This window comes from Mytilus galloprovincialis, chromosome 1, assembly GCF_965363235.1.
Source record: "Mytilus galloprovincialis chromosome 1, xbMytGall1.hap1.1, whole genome shotgun sequence".
NCBI lineage: Eukaryota > Metazoa > Mollusca > Bivalvia > Mytilida > Mytilidae > Mytilus > Mytilus galloprovincialis.
In genome coordinates, this window is record NC_134838.1 from 100,381,278 (window position 1) to 100,403,432 (window position 22,155).

General features: G+C 31.4%; 2 protein-coding genes across 2 annotated transcripts; both read left to right on the plus strand.

Annotated features, from left to right (window-relative positions):
- The first annotated feature begins 82 nt into the window (after positions 1 to 82).
- Positions 83 to 11,329, plus strand: LOC143047217 (uncharacterized). Its single transcript, XM_076220222.1, has 6 exons — positions 83 to 503; positions 2,792 to 3,091; positions 4,607 to 4,723; positions 6,026 to 6,136; positions 7,600 to 7,687; positions 8,382 to 11,329. The coding sequence occupies exons 1-6, from the start codon at positions 143 to 145 to the stop codon at positions 8,476 to 8,478; spliced, it is 1,074 nt and encodes a 357-aa protein (XP_076076337.1). The 5' UTR covers positions 83 to 142; the 3' UTR covers positions 8,479 to 11,329.
- A 5,175-nt stretch (positions 11,330 to 16,504) lies between these two features.
- On the plus strand, positions 16,505 to 21,879 carry LOC143047224 (uncharacterized). The gene is made up of 5 exons (XM_076220229.1): positions 16,505 to 16,888; positions 18,833 to 18,919; positions 20,174 to 20,284; positions 21,329 to 21,416; positions 21,734 to 21,879. Exons 1-5 carry the CDS (start codon positions 16,528 to 16,530, stop codon positions 21,822 to 21,824), a joined length of 738 nt encoding a protein of 245 aa, XP_076076344.1. The 5' UTR covers positions 16,505 to 16,527; the 3' UTR covers positions 21,825 to 21,879.
- The last annotated feature ends 276 nt before the right edge of the window (positions 21,880 to 22,155 follow it).

Here is a 22,155-nt window from a genome sequence, read left to right on the forward strand (position 1 = left end):
TGCAGTTAACTTAACAACTACATGTAACTAATAAGTCAAACTATTTGAAGCCTTAAAGTAACGATTTACATATCATAACACAATTACCACGAAGATAAGCTTTGAACTATAAAACAAATTGTAACAGCATTAATCGCAGAAAATGTCAAATGAAGATACAAACATGAGGAACCTGGTTCGATTGTTAACGGTAATGTTCTATTATTGCTGCAATGCATGTGAACCATCCGGTTATTGTCAACTTGAACAATGGGCTCCGTGGGGTTCTTGTAATGCGGCATGTGGAGGAGGAGTACAGAAGAGAGAGAAATATATCTGTTGTAATCCTCAACAGTATAATTCTTTGCAAGAATGCTTAACTGGTTGTTCGATATCGTCTAGTTGGTACCAGTCTAATGCAGTTGACCATAAGAAATGTGGAAATTGTTCGCATGGTGGCACCTTTGATTTAACACAGAATCGTTGTATATGTCCTTTAGGTTATGGTGGTACATGCTGTGACGGTAAGTTAAATGGAAATTGATATGCCACTTATAATCAGACATCGGCTTTGTCAAATATGTACACCTAAAATATTGAAACGCTCTGAATTTTTTTAATTACAAAATTGTGAAAAATGAATATCTAGTTAAACTTTTTATTTTTTTTTTTAAACATCATTTTTGAATTTGGAAAACCAAGTTGCTTTGCAGTGACATAAATATCTCGCAAAACTCAAAAACAAAATTAATTATAGTGAGACTGTTTTATAGGAGCAATATTTTTTTATCCCAACATTGACAAAAATGGTAAACTTGTATAAACTAGGCTAATTTATTGAAGTCAATCTGGAAACTTTAATACGAGGAGTCTGTTTTACATTTTTTTTTTTTAATTTTCTTATGATCTTTGTGATGTTCAAACTACAGTGCATACATACATTATTACAAGACATAAGTGAATACAATGAAAAAGTAATGAAATTGTTAATGTAACCTTGAATATAAGAACATAAAAAGTCTCCGATGTGAATATACAGGTACTATATTTAAAAGAATACTTTAAAGTTCATTCAACATATAATCATATTCCAAATAAATTAAATAAGTCCAATAATTCATTTATGTGATCTTTACATCAATAATGAAATACTTTTCCTGAATACAATAGTTTAAAACTAACTTATCAGAATTCAAAATTACATTGTCTTTTGTCAAAAATAGTCTTGCTCCAAAAATGAAAATACCAACAATATTGAAAAATCCTTCAAAACCGTTTTATTTTTATGTATTTCAAAAATGTATATTCTATACTTTAAATCTCTTTACAACGAGCATATTCATCAGTATCAGTAAATCTCTTTTATTCAAGAAGATAATTATAAGAGACTATTGTAAGTAAGATGTGTGTTTTGGAAGGTACATTTGAAAGCATATTTTTTTTTCATTTTTTCATCACTCCTTTCTATATACAAACTTTATTCCCACCTTTGCGAGGACGCTTAAATCGGTTCTGTGTATCTTTCTGGTAAATGTAAAACAGCACTGTGTGATTTTTGTCTTTATATTGATTTTATTTGTGATTCGTGGTGACCTGGCGATTCTGGTCATTTCTAACTGTTTAATTTCATTTTTTTCTTATATATGTTGTACTGTTATACCATTTCCCACTTTAAGGTGAAGGGTTTAGCGCTTACAGACATATTCTACCTAACCCCTTTCTGTATGTGCCTGCCCCGTTTTGAACAAAGGATCACTACATTTCGATACGCTTCGCTACGTATATTCCCGTTTCGGTACGCTTTCAAAACGTAGTAAAATGTATCACTTGAAACGTGACAGTGTGACTGGGGATTAAGCGGTTGTATCAACTACTTTTACATGCCCTTAAAACCCAATGTAGGGTAGATACACGAATATCGTACACAATCCTTTAATAATCCAGCTAAAAAATATTTCAAGATCTTAAATCAAATTAACTACTTATACATATGTAAGGAACTTTGAATATTGTTCATTTGCGATGATACCATAAAAGGTAATAGAAAAACGAGTTGTCTTTAGATGTTATATAAAAGTAGTGAGTATCACTCTATTTGTCAAAATATAATTTGGTTCTACGTGAGCACAAGTTAATACAATGACAAACGATTTTACCGTATTCACTCCTATCATGCCTGTAAACTATGAGGAATATCTAAAAAGTCGGGTTACATGTTAAAAAAAAACCTATATTTCCTAATTGTTTTGTCAATTTCTGCATTAGAAATTAACCAGTTGCCCATTTGCATTCTTGAAAGTACATAAAATTAAAGCTCGGGATCACAAATTGTGTTTTTGTATATCTGCAGATGCGGATACGTCAACATACATGACACGTATGTAAATGACCGACGTCTACTAGTGGTGAACAGTCCTATGTTTAACAAAAAGTGAACAGTCTTATGTTTAACAAAAAGTGAACAGTCTTATGTTTAACAAAATGGGACTCGTCCTATGTTTTTCAAGTTGTGAATAGTTTTATACAGAGATACTGTTAACGATCGGCCTAAAATCACAAAGTTCTTAAAAGGACCAAACATATTAAAAATTATTTAAGACAACCACATACGAGGTTCACGAAGTAGGCCAAATGCATTGGACAAAAGTGACATTTGTGCCGTAAAATACGAGTTATGTTTTGTATTTCGTGTTAAATATATATTTAATATTCACCTGAGGACATTAAAACCCATAAAATTATCAATACATCGTACTTGTAAAGAGACATGTCTTAGTGACCCTCTTTTTCCTCTAGTTGTTTTTTTCTTCAGTTAAGACAACTACAACAACAACTACTACAACAGTACCAACTACTACACGAATAGCAACTACTACAACAATACCAACTACTTCGCCAACAACCAAACCAACTACTTCGCCAACAAGCGAACCAACTACTACAACCACAGCAATTACTTCGACCAGTCCAACAACTATAGCAACTACTTCTGTAATCACATCGACTACTACAACGTCCCCTGCGCACAAATCAACAACCGGGACAACTTTACTAACGACCATGATAAAACCAACAACAAAACCCATTTTAAGGTTAACTACGACACCGAAAGGTTACTTATTTGTAATTGCTGTCTATACATAATTGTTTTTTATATAATGATTTGATAAACAAGTTGGTGGGATTTTCAATGTGATCGACAGGGATGTAGACATGGATAACTTATATAGAAATATAATGCAACTTAATAAAGGTCATGTTTGGTAGGGAGAGAGATTCAAATTCTTCATTCATTATCCCGAAGAAAATTGAAAATATTGAAGGAATATAAGCTACAAAATAAGATTAAAACAAATAGTTTTTTTTTGGTTCAATTAATAATGAAAGTGAAATAAGGAAATGTTAATTTGATTTTACCAGTCACTTTGATTCATTTTTCAAAACAAAAGCTTAGACCCACTGGTAATGAACTATTTATTTGTAAGTGAATAATTTGATCTCATGAAATCCGTATTTATGTAACCTTGATTTCAATCCTCTAGTTACAATGTAGAGTTGGGTTATTCATGAATACTGCGTGTTCGTTTATGAAAAGGAACGGAATGTCAAAATTGAAAGTGAATCAAGGTTAAACAATTTGATTGACTGATTCGATACACAAAAACTTATTTTATTAAATATAGAAACGATGATAAACATACATTTTTAACCTATAGCATTTTATCAAACAAGCCTAGAAAAATACATTTTTCCCCCAATTCTTTTAATGTGTTTCAGCTTTTGATCTCTCGTTTTATCTTTCCGATTTGTATTTTCCTTGGAGTTCGGTACATTAGTGACAGCCCTGTAATCGAAAACATTAAATGTCTTAATTCAATGTATTTCAAACCTACTCCGAATTACGAATAAGTTATTTTGAAGACAAGTCAGACACTTCTTCCGTTCATTTGTGAAATAAGTCATAGTAACGCGCGTCTTGCGTAAATATAAAATGTTAATCTTGGTATCTATAATGAGTATATTTTCAACCACTGGGTCGATACCACTGCTGGTTGAGATTTATTTCCCCGAGGGTATCACCAGCTCAGGAGTCAGCACTTTTGTGTTGGCTTGAGTTATCGCTGATATGTTTACAATTATAAATTAACTTTTAACAAAACTTTGATGATTTGACAAACTAAGGCTTTTCAACCTCAGGAATAGATTACCTAAACTGTATTTTACAAAACTTTTAGGAACGTTTGGTCCTCAATGCTCTTCAACTTCATACTACATTTGGCCTTTTAAGCATGTTTTGATTCGAGCGTCACTGATGAGTCTGTAGACGAAACGCGCGTCTGGCGTAAATATAAAAATCTATAATGAGTTTATTAGAAAACAAGGAGGTCACGTGTAAGACATAAAATGACTCGCACACGAAAAATGAAAGAGACTGACTAGAAAATACAACATGGAAAACTATAGACTAAGTAACAAGAGCTCTTTCAAAATCCTTAGGTAATATCAGGTGCTCCGGGATGATAAAACTAGTGTACTAGTCATAATAAACTCTTGTCGTTTTAATTGTTAATATTGATTCGAAGTAATACGTAGAAAACATATTGTTATCTCTTAATTACTTGTACAGGGACTGACTTGTCAAGCTGCATAGGAAATCCTTGTCAACATGGAACATGTATACCAGCAGATTATCATTACATTTGTCTTTGTACTCCTGGGTACGAAGGGAAAAACTGTGACAAAGGTATGTCCAATTAACATGATAATATAAATTGAGACACATAAAAGTTATATTTACAATCTTAAATGCTATTCATTTAAAAGCAAAGTTGACAATATATCTTAAAATATGGATACTGTATGTACAAGATAGATATATTATTAGGTCTTTCCAATTTTCTGTGGAAAGACCTATTGTTTTTCTTCTGATTATTTTTTTATCATCCGCCTAATTTTGTTCTCGCGATAAATATTTCTTTCGCACTATGTCGCTTAGATATTTGGTATATAATATCCAACAGTTTATGCGCTTTTGAAATTTACCCTGCATAACCGAATACTTTTCTTTGTAGGAGTTATCTCCCAAAACACTGTTATCCTTGTGTCCACGACTCCTTCGCACCCGTAAAAGATTACGACAAATTTATTTTATAAAATTGCTCGTTATATCCTTCGCATGATTTGTCCAATTTCGATCGAAGCAATATGAACGCTCCATATGAGAGTTATTTCCCCTTTTGTATTTGAAATTTTGAAATGTATTTTAAACTGGAACACCATAAGTGATAGAGACCTAGGATCTTTTGATTAGAGGTCCTTGGTCCAAAAAAATGAAAATTAGGTCAATGTCAAAGGTCAAGGTCATATTCTAATTTTTGAATTAGGCCTATTTCCACTCATTTCCAGAAACCGTTTAAGATATCGACAAATTATTTTGACTAAATTGTTAGTTGCGACATGTCGTAACTTAATAATTTTAGTTGAAAGGGTGCGTAGACAATGAATGGAAGTTTTTATCTTTAAGACAATTGGTTTTTAATTATAATAAATATATATCCAAGATATATACGTACAGTGGTGATTAACAAAATACTTTCGGATTAATAATCCAAATATCATTTTTTTTTTATTATCGAAACTTTATATGCTAAGTTGTCGGTTTTGGTTTAAATTGATCGTTATTACAATAAGTACAAAACATCTGTGTACAATAATTTCTATATACATTTATATGGTAAATTTTCTTAATTTACATTTAACGTAAAGATGCACTTTTGTCATCAGATTATTTACGAAACATGCTGAAAATTTTTCACATCACCATCTCTACCGCTATCTCAATTATAAATAAAATGACAATGACGCATATGATAAATAGTCTTATATTAAGTGCAAACAGAACAAATACAGAGGTACAGAAAACTGTAGATCTTCATTGTAAACACTAACTTTAGACTGCAACTACGAGAAAATAATAAGAAATATCATAGACACTTTTTTTAAATAAATTTGAGATTTTGTAGTAATATATATATATTTGAAACAGACAAAGATGACTGTGCCAACGTTCCATGTCAGTACGGGACATGCCATGATAAAGTTGATGATTTTTATTGTGATTGTGTCTTCTTTTTCAAAGGCAAAATGTGCAACAAACGTAAGTAGAATGCTAAAAAATAAATTAAAGGAAACTTGCGTTGATGCTAAGTACATGTATCTCACAACAAGGGACTTGACAGACTAATAGATCAGCCATGAAAGGTGTGCACTACTTCATAAAATTTGAAATTTTAACAATTGTCAAAAAGTTATACTATGTTTGAAAGTTCGAGTTTTCTACTGATTCATGTAGACAGTAATGTTTGGTTGTTTATTCAGATATCTGAGAACAAATATCTTTCGTTTGTGCTATGGTGTTTTGTTCGTATGCCTTTTGGTACATATGACGTGACTATACTTAAAGACTTACATCCCGTTATTGTAAATGGAAAATTTGTGTAATATTGTCTTTTATTTTTACTTATATGAGTTGTCTATATGTGATTTTGTGCTAATTTGTTAAATATTTGTTTGTTTTTATAGTGATTAAGATTATAACCCATTGTTGACTGCTGTACCACTATTTTTGACTTTTTACCTATTATGTTTGTGTGATTTTTTTACACATTGTTGTCAATATGATGGAAGTTATATACAAATAAAAGGTTTAGCTAGCTATAAAACCAGGTTTAATCCACCATTTTCTTCATAAAAAAATGCATGTTACAAGTCCGTATAATGACAGTTGTTATCCATTCGTTTGATGTGTTTGAGCTTTTGAATTTAACATTTGATTACGGACTTTCCTATTTGAATTTTCCTCGCAGTTCAGTATTTTTACTGTGCTTGTATCATTTTTTTGTTATTGAAGAATATGAATATCAATGCGGCATCAACACAAAAAAAACAACAATAAAAACAACTAGAATACAAAGAGTGGCACAAATGCAATTATCAAAAATTTATTTAACTACGAGTGAACCTCTAGGATATACCAATATCGCTAGAATAAGGCGAATTACTTTTTTTTTTATAGATTTATAAGTTGGACCTTCGTTATATATTTCTTTAAATGTCCATGACATTTTTGGAGAATAGAGGAATTCTATGAGACGGAATTTATGAATGAAACATGTGAAGATACTTAGTTTGAAAGTAAAATTGTGTCACAGCACTTGTTTTCGTACCACAAGGGAAAAAAATTCCATTACCAGTTCCTTATAAAATTTAAATCATATCCTTATAAGGCTAAGTTGAAAACTTTGAATGAAACGTTCTGCACTGTAATTGAAAATCTGTCTCAAACCTTGCAGATTTAAGCAGACAATAAGACCGATTGTGTACTGCGATTCAGAATAGCGTTTGTTTTTGTCACTTTGTATTGTCTTTCACAAAATTTTTATTTGAATTTGCCTAGAAGTTCAGTATTTTCATATCTTTTTAACAATTCGAGATGGTGGTAAACATTTAATCTACGTTAGATACAGGAAAATATGAAAGCTATTTAAAACATTTTTAAATAAAATATGAATGCTTCCTTGTTTAGACATTCACAATGAAAAAATATGATTATATTTGTAGTACCATCATGGGCTATAGCTGGTACAGCCTTATCATCTTTAGCAGTTCTTCTAATTTGTTGCTGTTGTTGGAAGTGGATTATGGGAATGTAAGTGTGGATTATTCCATGTAGATACAGATAATTTGTTTATTTATATTTCATTACATTTCTGAAAAAAGGGGAAAGTAAAGACAGTTTTAATAGTCGTGTATACTTAATCTATTTCTTGTATCTATTTTATTTATTCATTCAGGTTATGACAAATATGAAATTGTCTATCGACATGAACGTTACAATTCTAAGCGGATTATTTTCGACGTTGAAGTAAATTGTCTTTTATTAATTTGAAACTGAAAAATTTCTTGCTCGTGCAGTTGAAATTTTTCCCCTTAGCTTTGGTTTGTTTCAGTTAAATCGATGTATGACTATTGAACAGCAGTATAATACTATTGCCTTTATGTATTGCATGTAAGAGATAGTCGTATATTTTGTGAAACATTTGTATTTCGTACGTATATATAACTAGCCTAGTCAATTTAGCTCTAAAATCACACAACCTCTAACTTATTGCAACACACTCTTTTTTTTAGTGCAAATTAAAGTATAGACTTGTACTAACAACATACTAAAACTATACATTGATATAATTTACGGAAAAGGTTATTTTGGGTGAAATATTAGGAAAAGGAGAAAAACTATTATTTATTGTTGCATTTTTAGACCTACAGCTTGTGGAAGACAGGAAACCTGCTAACTATGTGTATACTCAAATACAATACATGTACGTTTTCCCTATTTTCAGTTGTAACAGGGACGAGGAACAGACAAAAATTCAACCTATGAAAGAAAAGATGAAACCTAAACCAATGGAAAGGCAACCACGATATGACAGGTGGTGATGGGAGCTCGTAGTCACACATACAAATACTATTATTTAAAAAAAAATTGTATCTTGTGTATCTAGGCCTTTTCTCAAAAGTTAAGATTTTTCAACGGCATTAACACATTAGTGTTAGAGAACTTAATGCATGTTAAGTATTTGAAGTCTTGACATAATCCATTCGAATTCTGTCAAAGTATAATGATTTTATCGATTTATATATACATTCCTTCTTTACAGCATACATAAGTAGGAAACTGAACTTAAATGTCAAAACAGCAAACTATCGTGATGTGATATCCATAAAAAAATCAGCACCAGCCATTTTTGACTAGCAGTCTGAATACTAGTTCTTTTTATAAAAAAAATCATCTCATATTTGAATTAAGTTTGTATTCTCCACCGTTACACTGTCAAGTCCGTTCTAGTCTGAAATAAAGGAAACAATTCTACGCAAAAACTAAGTTTATATAGTTTCTGTTTTGAATGACTGTGATAACATATATTGTAAAAAAAAATATTTTTAATGTTTTGGCTACCAAAATGTAGGGGTTATACGCCATCTCCGCCCCTGGATCGTCTCTGTGATAATTTTATCTCCGAAAACTAGTATTTACCAAAGATCTCTGTTCTTTTTCATGTGCTTTCAATACTTTGTCAATCCAATACGTTATCTGTATCATTTTATACTTTTTGTTAATTGGACTGTCTTAAACATTTGTTATTTATCCTTTTATTCAAATTAAAAATGAAATTATAAATAGGATTAAATGTTCATGCAATAATTAGATATAATAAAGAGGTGCGAACGGTCACTCCTTTTGAAACCCTATAAAAATGCAAAAGGAAACATCTTTTCTTAAAATTATAGTTATCGATAATAATCTACAACCATGAATTAAAGAGTGATATCATGCTTTCTGTTTGTTTTTCAATGCAATGATTTGGAGTTGCATGTTATGTAAAGCACCTGCAGTTATGAATGTTACAAAATGCCCCTTGATTGTTATCAGCAAAACAAAAGTACGAATTCTTATGAAACATATACGCAGGATATAGAAAGTTCTAACTGTACTTTTAATTTCATTGATCGTAAAAGGGGGGGGTGCTCCAATCCCCGGATCATGTAATTAAAAAATTGATAACCAAAAAAAGGTGTTTCATAAAAAACCACAGGAGTAAAAATCAGCTGAACGTTTTAAAATCACGTTCTATTCTTAAGGAAAAAAAGTTTATTGTCAACCTGCAATATTTGCAATGATTTTTTTGGATAAAGTACGTGATTAAAGGTTTTTTTTTAAATTTATATATTTGTCAAAGGATCAAAGTACGTATTTTGTCAAAAATTTATAAAAACTAAACGACCCAAATTAATTGTAGTCGATGTGTTTGGTACCACCTTAAACGTTTTCAAGTTTCATAAAAAAAAAAAACTCTTCTGTCATAACAATAATTTTCTAGTATCAATAACCTGACAATGTTTTTGGTAATAAGTAGCAAGAAATTCACTATACTAGATTACGCCGTGTGGACCAGGAATCTCAGTCTTTAATCGATAAATGCATGCTGTTACAAGAGGAAAATGACAACAAATGTCTTGCAACCGCACTTACTTTGTTAGACTAGATTTGATAACAAAATTTATCATACCAGCCTTCTTTAAAATAGCTATGTCTGAGCAGTCTTATACGAGTAAAATGTTATCCTATTGCAGCACAGTGAAAAGAAAAAGACAAATATTGCAAACATAATAATTAAATCATTAAAAATGTTCACAAGTTACAACTAATAAGGTTCATTTTAAAGAGTAGAGCGTTTATCCCCAAGAAATAATGAATAATTCTATATTGAAACCAACATAACCTACTATTTGTTTAAACCTTGGTAACACACAAGTGTATTTTTCCCCCAATTTTCTTCAACTTTATTATGAATACCTTTCCATTTTTTCCTGCTATAAAATCTATATGTATAATACTTGATTTAAAATAGTATACATGTCCTTTGAACCCTTTTTGGACTTGAAGAAATTATCAAAATTAAAAGGTATAATTGTCTGATAATCAATCTCTCTTTCTGTGTCGACTCCAATGGCTTGTAGCTATTTTTTTGTATGCTTATACAAGTCAATTTAACTGTAGAAACATTGTTTTGAAATTATACAGTATTTCAAAATTTTCATTTGTTAATATATTTCCATGTTCATCTTACAGATCATGTACAGTTAATACCCCATGGTGTACCCAATTTTCATAGTAAATGCTAACGTTATCAATTTTAATATCTTCGTTATGCAATATAGATGTCGGAATGACTTTTCCGAAAATTAAAAGGACGTCTGAGTGTTAACTTAATTTTTCAGGCATGAACTATTTCATCCAAAATAATTTTATTTTTTATTTTTTAAAGATTCCAAAACAAGCCAAATCTGTAAAATTAATATTTTGTGCGGATGTAAATTATTGAATCCATTTATATCTTGACTTAAACAATCTTCTAACACATGTAAGTTTAACCTGTGTATAAAATTACTCAAATTTATCATTTTTAGGCCCCCTCTATAGTATTTGTGACAAAAAAGATCCCGCTTTATCTTGTCGGCCTTATCATCTCAAATGAATGAATACATTTAACTATTAAGGTGACGTATCATATCATCATCTGGACCTGGGATGGACAGGAACAGATGATTACATTTTGATATAACTAGTGACTTAGAAATTGTTATTTTACCAAACGAGGTAAGTGACTTTTTTGGCCTTTTTTTTGTAATATTATTTTTTATTCCTTATATTCTAGGAGCATGATTTAGGTTCAACATTCAATTTCCTAAAAATACTTCTGTCATAACAATCACTTTTCTGGTATTACTACTAGACTATATTTGAAAACAAAAATTATGATGATTTCAAGTGACTGGTATATCAACATATTCAGTATAACAGTGATTATTGGATTTTTATTAAAGACATTGAAAAAACTTGTTTTAGAAAAAGGGGGACGAAAGATACCAAAGGGACAGTCAAACTCATAAATCTAAAACAAACTGACAACGCCATGGCTAAAAATAAAAAAGACAAACAGAAAAACAATAGTACACACGACACAACATAGAAAACTAAAGAATAAACAACACGAACCCCACCAAAAACTAGGGGTGATCTCAGGTGCTCCGGAAGGGTAAGCAGATCCTGCTCCACATGTGGCACCCGTCGTGTTGCTTAAGTGATTACAAATCCGGTAAATAGTCTAATTCGGTAGGTCATATTCATGAAAGGGAAGGGGATTGTAGTTACGACGTAAGGAACATATCCGATATCATTTGTGAAACGGTTATTCCATAACGGTCAACCAACTCGTGATGGCGTCCGTAAAATTTACGAAGGGATGATTTCAACTTCACCATTTGGAACTCTTGGTTTAATAGCTTCCTTGTGAGCAGCAAACCTCTATCAAGAAAATCATGATAGGAAATGCAAGCACGGGAATATCGTATCAATTGGGAGATATATACCCCGTATGCAGGTGCTGCTGGAATGTTGCTACTTAGAAATGGAAAGTTCACAATTGGAAAGCTGAAATCATCTCTTTTGTCGTAAAGTTTTGTTTTCAACCGACCCTCATTGTCAATTTCTAGATGTAAGTCAAGATTTGAAGCCGACTTAACTGTATCTGTAGTATCCTTTATCTCTAGTTCGATTGGATAGATGCGTTCCACATAGTCACCAAATTTTGAATTGTTTAGTGAAAGAACATCATCTATATAGCGGAAAGTAGAGTTAAAGGATATTGCTAACTTCTTATCTTTCTTCCTAAGAAGTTCCTGCATGAAGTCAGCCTCATAATAATAAAGAAACAAGTCGGCGAGTAGAGGGGTACAGTTTGTTCCCATTGGAATGCCGACAGTCTGTTGAAAAACACGTCCTCCGAACGTAACAAATATGTTGTCAATCAAGAAATCAAGCATCTTGATAATATCAGTTTCAGAGAATATTTTGTTTGAATCAGAGTGATTCTTTACAAAGTAGGATTTATCCCTCCCTAAGACAAGATACTTGTATCTACGTTGGCCATTCTTTTTTATGAAGCAAAGTAATATCAACTCTTTCAATTTGTCTTTTAGTTTGGAATGTGGAATACTTGTGTACAGGGTAGAAAAGTCAAATGTTTTAATACTGTTACAAGATGAAAGAGAGTTAGATTGTATGTACTCTAAAAGATCTTTTGAATTTTTAAGTATCCACATCTGATTCACGCCACCTCTAGAATAGGCAGTTTCACAATAACTTTGAAGCCCGTCTTTGATTGCTGATAAAATAGATGTTAATAATTTAGAAAGAGGTTTCGTGGAGCACTTGGAAGACCCAGCAATATACCGTTGTTTGTAAGCCTGTTTTCAAATGGATATGCCAAAGCAGACGATGCATGTTATTTGTGATCTCATTGCAGATCGTTCAAAAAGATATATACAGATAGCCAACAAAGAGTATTAAATCACCAGATAAGTAGATGCCACCGCTGTATCACGTTCAGCACGATATTCTTCTATCTTCTACCGTACGATTTAAATGATAGTGCCTTATATGCCTTCTCTGATTGTGGCCTATTGTCTATTTGAAGTGAAGTTTGCGAAGTCAAAACTATTTCACAAGCCCATAGATAACTTTTACTACTTTAACAACACGCGAGAAATAGATTTTCGAATGGATATAAAGGTTGCATTTCTGTAAATATTGACAATGCAATTTCCTATAGGAACTCCTTTTACGGCTAAAACCTGTACCACTTTTACTATGAAGTTTTGAATATAGGGCTGTGCGGCATATTTTCAACGTTTATATGCCCTGAACTTTTCAGAGTTTAAACTAATACTAAATTTCCTATCTACCCCTACCTCGAATGAAGGGTTACCACAGATTTCAATGTAAACAATATGCACATGTATATTTACTGGTAACATTCCCAAGTTATGTCTCTATGAGATGGAACACAGAGAGCATAAATGGGAACCAGTATGTAAACAAAATTATTTTCTATGAATATTCTAAATCTCCCCAAAAGAGACGTGGTTTGAGAAACAGCTGTACTTACATAGTGCAACCTATTGTGATGCTCAATTTTTTATTTGAGATGACATTTTTAATGTCATCAATTTAAAGCGTTTCATCACAGGCACTGGTATCTGAAAGCATCACGGAGCCTTCTAAGGCATCAGCTTTTTATGTTAGAGAAAAAAGGATTACGGATTAAAGGGTAACCTGTCGTCGCATCTAGGCCACTACACTACACTTCACTTTTTTGTATTTCTTTTGATATAACACACACGATTTGACGTCAATAGGTTATAACGCGATTGATGTTTTGCTACAGGCACATGCTATGCAAGACGCTTTTCTTTGTGTGTGCAATTTAATTTGGTAGAATTCGGCGACAATTGTTATTTAGCAGATTGCCTTGCAGCCAGTAGAATCTAAGTTAACTGCATAACTGGACAAGTAGTTAATGATCAATCTACAAACACTGTGATCACACTTCTGTAAAAAGTGAAGTTTTTAGTTCGAACCTCTTTCATAGTAGATGCGTTCAACTTCGATATCAAGTGACTCTTGTACATGTATTGACAATTTTTTTTCTACCGAGAGTCGATATACTGGCTTCCTCTGCCAATAATAAAAACAAGAACCCATCATTTTATTGCCAGGAGTGTTGATAGCTACCGGTATCAAAGGTAATAGGCCTATTATTTAAAATACGCCAAAACGTCCGTCTCGTCTACGTAAGATTCATCATTGACGCTCAGATCAAAATAAATAGACAGCCAAACAAGTACAAAGTTGAATAGCATTGATGACCCAAAATTCCAAAAAGTTGCCCCAAATCGCTTAACATCAATAATGAAACATTAAATGTCTTATGCACCTTGTAATGTGTATGTATTGGTATTTAGTTGAACAGATATCATGAAAGGAAACCAGTTTTAAAAGCAAAATGCCAATGTTTAAGAATATAAATTTTGTAAATTGAAACGGTCAATCGGAGGAGAATATGTGTTTATAAGACTATACGTTTTAGCCAGTAGGGATATTGATATATATATATATATATATATATATATACATAAACATTGTTAGTGTATCTTTTTCAGTGGTTTCAACACGTTACAGATTTGTGAAGAATACCCGTACTTTAATTTGTAATTTTAATGTTATCGAACCCCTTGAAAAGAAGATGGCAACTATTCATAAACTGTCCGATATATAACATAAACTTACCTGGGAGACATAAATTAATTGCAACACTGTCGTATAAACTGCAGGAATCTTGTGAAAAACAATATTAAGTGGTATTAAAAATTAAATCATATTATAACTTTTAACATAAGGTGTAACCTCCCTTGTCAATAAATACCTGATGACACTTTAGGGGAAAATCAGCTGTTAATAAAAAGTTGACAAACATTATTTTTTTCAATTTGTAAAAAAACAGATATCATGCGGTGATGACAAATTTTAGACAATAAAACCGATATTCTTTAATACTAAATCATTCTCTTTGGCCAAAGGGGAGTACTTATTAGCTGACTATTTTTGAACTAATTTTATGTATGATTGTATACGTAACACGCGCTAGCACATATATATATAAAAAAAAACATACGATATTGATATTTGTGTTCACACATATATATGAAATTAATTAGAATGGCCATGCGTAAAATCAAAATTACAACCTAGAGGCTTAGACCCACTTACCTTTTGCGTCATTTCTTTTATGACGTCTTCAGTGGTTTTCCCAGATTTCCTAATGGGGATGGATAGGGGCATATAAAATCTTTCGTTTATTTTCAAATAGCCGGTTTCAATGCTTACAATACATGGGTTTCGGCATCTGTTTGTAGAGAATAATTAAAACTGGTCTCAATTTATATTTAATGTTATTGTACTGAATTCAAGAATTATTGTAGAAGAGAACATTAATTTTCTTATGTTTTTATTAATTTACTAAGCTGTATAAATAAATTACCAAAGAGAGGCAATTGAAACCAAAGAAATGATTAAACTCATAAGTTCAAAATAAACTGACAACGCCATGGAAAAAAATCACTTCCATTTTTTAGGCCGTTATTTTTTTTGACTGCAATATTCCTTTTAGTTATGGGGTTCATTTCTTCATATAGTAGTTCTTGCATTGAAATAAAGATCCGACATTTCATTAATCACTCAACCTAAAACTGAATGGGATACACCATATTACCTAAAACGAACACAAAAACGTCAACAAATAGCGTTTAAGTATGCAATAATTGAGTAAAATAGTACACATGATATGTATGGTCTTTCTGGTTTCTCTTTAATGCTATGTAGTTTATAAGTTTAATTCGTTACATTAAATATGACTTTCAGCGAGCATCAAGGTTAGAAAATTCTATCTTACGAGGATACGGTTAAAATCTTGTGTATCCGATATCTTTAGTCTTTTAAGTATAAGACAGAAGAAAAGAGTTCTAGCAAACAAAGATCTGGCCGGGGTAATGGAAAAGTAAAGCCTAAGGAACCCGGGTGTAAAGTTTTTGAATTTCAATAGTCTACTGTAATCCTTTTCCCTCTATTGGGTAAAAAAACGCAGTGCCTGTAAATTTCGTTATTAAACATTTGACATTGATGACATTTACAAATGCAATGACATATTATCCAGTACAATTATTTTCTTGTACCTTTTATAGTGTTGTCAATTTGGACTTGACTATATGATTTGTTTTCTATCTTAAACAATAACATATCTGTTTCGTCAAAAGAAAAGACATGTCCAAAAACTTAATTAGAACATTGAAATTCGAAAAATGTGTCTGTTAACTTATTGTACACATAACACCGATGTACCACGGAATTCCAATAGGAAATCGTTACTTTAATGAATTTTCATTATATTTGACTGCAAAACGTAAAAGCCGATATGTCAAAAATAGGTTTATTAAAAAAAATATATATAATATATTACTTTTTCATTTTAAATCAAGTTGGTGGAGGCAATTAACAGTCAAATCAACATCTGAAAATAACAGAGTAACATGAAAAACATTATACGCATTTGCTCTTGCATTTATATTTTCTGTTACTCTGTGTTTGAGTTGTGTAAGGCATGTGGAACAGGGAGCCAATATTGTAAAGTTGAAGAATGGGCGCCATGGCGTTCTTGTAATGCTACATGTGGAAGAGGAGTACGGGAAAGACAGAAGTATATATGCTGTGATGCTTCTATATATTATTCACTGAAAGGATGCTTAAACGGTTGTAACATTCCATTCAGTTGGTGGGAGGCAAATGCAACAGAATATAAATCCTGTGGGAAATGTCAAAGAGGAGGAACATTTATTATGAATAAAAACCAGTGCATATGTCCTCATGGCTTCGGCGGATCTTGTTGTGATTGTAAGTGTTGCAATTTAAACACAGGAATATGAACCATTTAACTGATTAAATCGTACAATCAGTGTATACTCCGAGACCTTACAATGCTATAATAAAACAAAATCACTTTTAGAAAACTGAAGTATTTTTTTCTGGATCTAACTTCATCAGTAACGACCAAACACAAAGAATTGAAAGATAAGGTTGTATGAATATCTACAAACTACAGGAACTAAATGACCAAACGGATCTAAATATTTAGCCCAATGTATTTAAGGTCAATATTGCATTGGGGATTTACAATATTATGTTCTGCTACAACGGTTGCAGCTTTTCTTAGATAAGTAAGTAAAATTCAAGGAAAATTTTGAATTTGTTACGTACAATTTTTTTTTAGTGTAAATCATATTTGGAAACGACTTGAAAAAAAGAATATGAAGAGGTTTTAACATTGATTTAATTTTTTAACTAAATACATTCAGTAGAATTAAAGTCAATCAAAAGCAAAGGTTTCAACTTTTAAGATATGTAGTGATGCTATAGAGATCCAGAAGTATTAACTTATCATCCACCCTTTTGTAATTAAAAAAAAATATATTACTACTGTCTAGAATATTTTTAAACGCAATTCAAATACAGAAAATAAACAAGTCCGTGAATATAATAAAAACATTAAATTTCACGTATTTTTTCACTGTTCATTACTATGATAAACCTACTGAAAGTTGATAATTGTGTACTTAATATTATCCGTTGATGAGTTTAGACTAAAAACATGAAAATGTTAGTAGTAATGGGCGCTTTGTTTGATACATTTTTCATAAACATAACAAATAATTTAATTTTGGATGTAACGCGTCTTCTGGTTGGCTGACGTTATTTTGTTATCAGACCATAGACATAATTTAGTCATGTGACCGTGACGTCATCAACGTTTTTTCAAGGTTTTCTACGGTTTAAGATGGAATTTAGAATTAAATTATAAAAATTGTGGTGCACACTGTTAAATAACCCGCTACGCGCGTTATTTAGTGTGCATCAAATTTTTTATGTTATTTCTTCATAGACAGAAAAAATATTACAGTCATTCCTTAAATGTCTTTGTAAGAGAAGGTAGGAGTTTTGTTTTAACAAAGAATGAGAAGAGTATTTGTATATATTACAGAGTTCAACAGTTTTAAGGTTTTTTTTATTCTTAAATACGGCTTTCTTTTGGAAAATGTTCATTGAACATGTGCTGCTAGAGGGTTTTCTCGTCGTGAGAACCTTTGGCATAAATATGAACAAGGGCTTAGAAGGGAATTTCTATGTTTGGGTGGAGAAATCATCTAAAGCTCACGATTTATTAAAAATCTTAGATCATAATTTCTGGATAAAATATTGATCTTGAAATTTCCTTTTAAAGAAATTTCAGTAACAAAATTTGAAATTTGACCTCTGACAGACCATTAAGATTAGCAAGCATTTTTGCCAGGGTGGAACAAATATCTTGGAATGCAAGATTTTGTTCTTCTTTTGTTATACCACTTTCAGCAATATCATAATGAATGCACCAAAACAGGAGTAGTCCTTTATTTTAAAATATTCTTATCGAAATTTTTTAATAGTAAGGCTATTGTGGCGCAATGACTAGTAGATTTAGACGTTATGACTGTTTTGGATCTCGGGAGCCTTCACAATGCTACTTTAGATACGACAGCTCACTCACAATTGGACCTTATCTTATATTCCAAGCTAGGGCATGATATGTAACGTGCATAATGTATCATAATTGATTTATTTGAGTGGTTTTTTTTCTCTATAAACTAGAAATATCAACTGTTACACAAAAAGAAAGAAAACAACTTTTGACTTTCCTGATTTTACTCGGTCTCATGAGCACGTACTGTGATTTAATACTATCAAACAATGTTTTGTCTGAATCTGGTGTTTACTCGTATGTGAGTTTATTTATTTTTATTTTAGCAAAAGTGACGACAGCAATAAAAACATCAGCGATCAACATTTTGTCAACTACACACTCCAGCATAAAGTTAACTGCTACAGGGAAAGGTAATTGTTGCCGGTGAGCGATGAAAGTAGTTGACCGCAAGACATAGGTATAAAAAATGTATTGCTTATATAGCGACGTCGGCATAAAAGTTGATGAGTTTCAGTCTATTTGGTAGAAACTACTTGTAATATATTTTTTAGATCGATAGTTTTTTTTCTAAAAAGTTACAACTATCAGTGCATATCAGTTTGACGACTATTTCGAGGCCTTGTTATGTACTTAATGGTTGTCCAACGTCTTTGGATTAAGTAGCAATCTCGCTTTCCTTCAGATCGTCTTTTTCTTTGTGACAACAGTTTATTAATTAGTGACGCAATTCAAGTATAACAAAAATAGCGAACTCAAAGGCGAATTTACAGCTATTTTCCTAATGCATGTACATGTAGTTTATAGTAGGTTTGCTTGGCTTGTTTGCTTTGTTGGTATAAATGTTTACACAAGCATCCAATAGCATTAAAAGCTGAAGCTCAACTTATTTATTGATTGCAATTGTAAAACGTTATTAAAATGCTTGAGCAAACAGTTATACAAGTAAAGCAAGCAAGCAAAAAATGTAAAATTTATCTAAAGTACATGGATAAGGAAAAAAGCTGTAAAAGAATAAATCAATGAAAATTGATAAATTTAAACGCAATCAAACAATTGAAAGTTGAATTATCATCTTTGTGTTATCATTATTATTTATAACTAACACAGCTCTATATGTAGTATCATGTTATAAATAGTCTTAAATACCATATTCGTCCTAAAATATTTTACTAACTTATCACAGTATATATTTTTACTACAAGGATTGCATGTTGTATTGTTTATCTAATTGTAAACACATGATTGATAGACCGATAGTTGCTTGTAACGTGCTTCATGACATATGAGAAGCACAACCACTTAAATTTATCATATATGAAGGAGGTTATAAACATGAGAGATCAGAGATTTTCAGGCAAAGGATAGTCTTACAAACTACAAACAAGCCATATAAATTTACCTGGAGGGAGACGAAATGTTATCGAACAAAAATAAGAATTACTTAATTAATTATTGGTAAAAGTAAACATATAAGAAGAAAATGATAATACAGTGTAAAAACCAATATACATATAGCAATTATTAAAAATCCGTTTTGTAAATAGAGGGAAAAGTATGCATTATATATTAAATTGTTAAAATGTTTTACGCAAGACTTCATGAAAACGCATCTTATGACAAATACCAATTCAAAAATAGAATTAACTTAAGTTGATTTTATACAGTGAAAGATGATTGTGCCAGCGGACCATGTCAGTACGGGACTTGCCATAATAAAGATGATGGGTTTCAATGTAACTGTGTTTTCTTCTCTGAAGGCAAACTATGTAGCAAGCGTAAGTAAAATAAATATTATACTGTACTTGGGAGATTAGTGTGATTGTTACTTAGCTATCACGTGATTGACAACTGAAAAACAAACAACAATGAACTGTGGTATTACATTAACAAATCATGAAGTTTTAAGTGTAGAGTCAGTGTAAACAATAATAAATGCAGCAAAGTGATAATAATAAGTCTTCATATCACTTCAACAGATTAAAAATGTTGAAAGAAATTATTGTTTAATATGAATTTTCAGGGGAGTGATTTGATTGATAACAAAAAACAAACATGAACACTGATATTTATAGCATAAAACGCTTGATAAACCAACAATTTGTCTGTCACGATAGGTGATCTAATTTCGATTTCTTTTTCAAACTCCCTATTCATGTTATGCACTATAGATATTCACTTACGACGACATATCTAATGTATACGTATGCTCTAAAAGAACTACACCAATGAGACTAACACATGTTTTAACATGTTTAAAGATCTAGCAATGTGTTGTTGATGCTGTCTGTGCAAGTATCGATGATAAATGTTGGTTTTCCCATTTGAATGGTTTGACACTTAGTCTAGTCATGTTTTGGGGCCCTTTATAGCTTGCTGTTTCGTGTACATATGAGCCAAGGTTCCGTGTTTAGCTTTATAAATATTTTGATATGAGCGTCACTGATGAGTCTTATGTAGACGAAACGCGCGTCTGGCGTACAAAATTATAATCCTGGTACCTTTGATAACTATTAGAACCTATAATGGTTTGCATTTTATAAACTGTGACTTGGATGGAGAGTTGTCTCATCGGCAAGCAATCTATTGGCACGCATACCTCATCTTATTATATCTGTTGAATGACAAATTAAAAGTACATTTGAAAGAACCGATGAATCTTGATAATCCTACAATATGTCCATGATACTTCCCATATCTATTTAATGATAATTTTCACTATTCAATAAGGTTATTATTTCTAAAGAAACAACATAAAAAAAAATCTTAGTTCAAATCATTTCATCAATATAATGGTCTGTCATAAGACATCTTATTTGTAGTAAAAACATGGGCCATACCTGTTGTAGCCTTAGCATCTTTAGCAGTTACTTTGACATGGTGCTGTTGTTGCCGGTGGATTATAGGAACGTAAGTTTTTATAATTCGATGTTAAAATATATGTGTATCTCAATTCAAAATAAATCATTTTTAAGGAAATTCATTACAGCAATGAATTTAAAAGTTCCTCTCACAATTTCTTACATATTATAGAAGGTATCATGTATAAATACCAATAGAAATATCAGGAAACGCTTACCCTGTCTAAATACCAGACCTCACCCCTATTCTTGTTTGTGGATAGATTTATTGGATTCTAATTACTTCATCAAATAAACAGTCCTTTACAAATGAAATATTTCAACTCGAATAATTTCTGAAAATAATTTTTATTTTGTCTTTTTCAGAGGTAAAAAAGGACGAACAGAGAAAACAACAAAACGTATGAATCAAAAGATAAAACCAAAACCAATGGAAAGACATAGTGAAGAATGGTGATGAGAGTTCATTGTAATGAAGTTGACTGCAGTTTTTTTACTTTTAATTTAAAACTTAATGTGATTATGAAAAACTATTGCATTTATTAATGTAGGGTAAATGCATTTTAAAAGTCTTGTATATCCGATAAGTACCTTTTTCGAATTAATCCGTAAAGTGATGTCAAGGTCATTCGATAACTGACTACGAAGACCTTTCAAGAATTATTTCTTCCAAATATAGATATCATAACTTGTCCTGTCCTGAATTGCCATTCGGAAACAAGGACATTTTACGGTGTTGTTTCTTTATTTTTTAATTTTTTTATATTTATATTTACTAAAAGTTAAAA

Bases quoted from the DNA above. Each gene is read 5' to 3' on its own strand.
- LOC143047217 (XM_076220222.1), top strand. From the start codon at position 143: ATGTCAAATGAAGATACAAACATGAGGAACCTGGTTCGATTGTTAACG. The intron at 3,092-4,606 runs GTTACTTATTTG...TTACTTGTACAG, and splicing joins GTTAACTACGACACCGAAAG to GGACTGACTTGTCAAGCTGC. The intron at 4,724-6,025 runs GTATGTCCAATT...TATTTGAAACAG, and splicing joins AGGGAAAAACTGTGACAAAG to ACAAAGATGACTGTGCCAAC.
- LOC143047224 (XM_076220229.1), top strand. From the start codon at position 16,528: ATGAAAAACATTATACGCATTTGCTCTTGCATTTATATTTTCTGTTAC. The intron at 18,920-20,173 runs GTAATTGTTGCC...GATTTTATACAG, and splicing joins GTTAACTGCTACAGGGAAAG to TGAAAGATGATTGTGCCAGC. The intron at 21,417-21,733 runs GTAAGTTTTTAT...TGTCTTTTTCAG, and splicing joins TGCCGGTGGATTATAGGAAC to AGGTAAAAAAGGACGAACAG.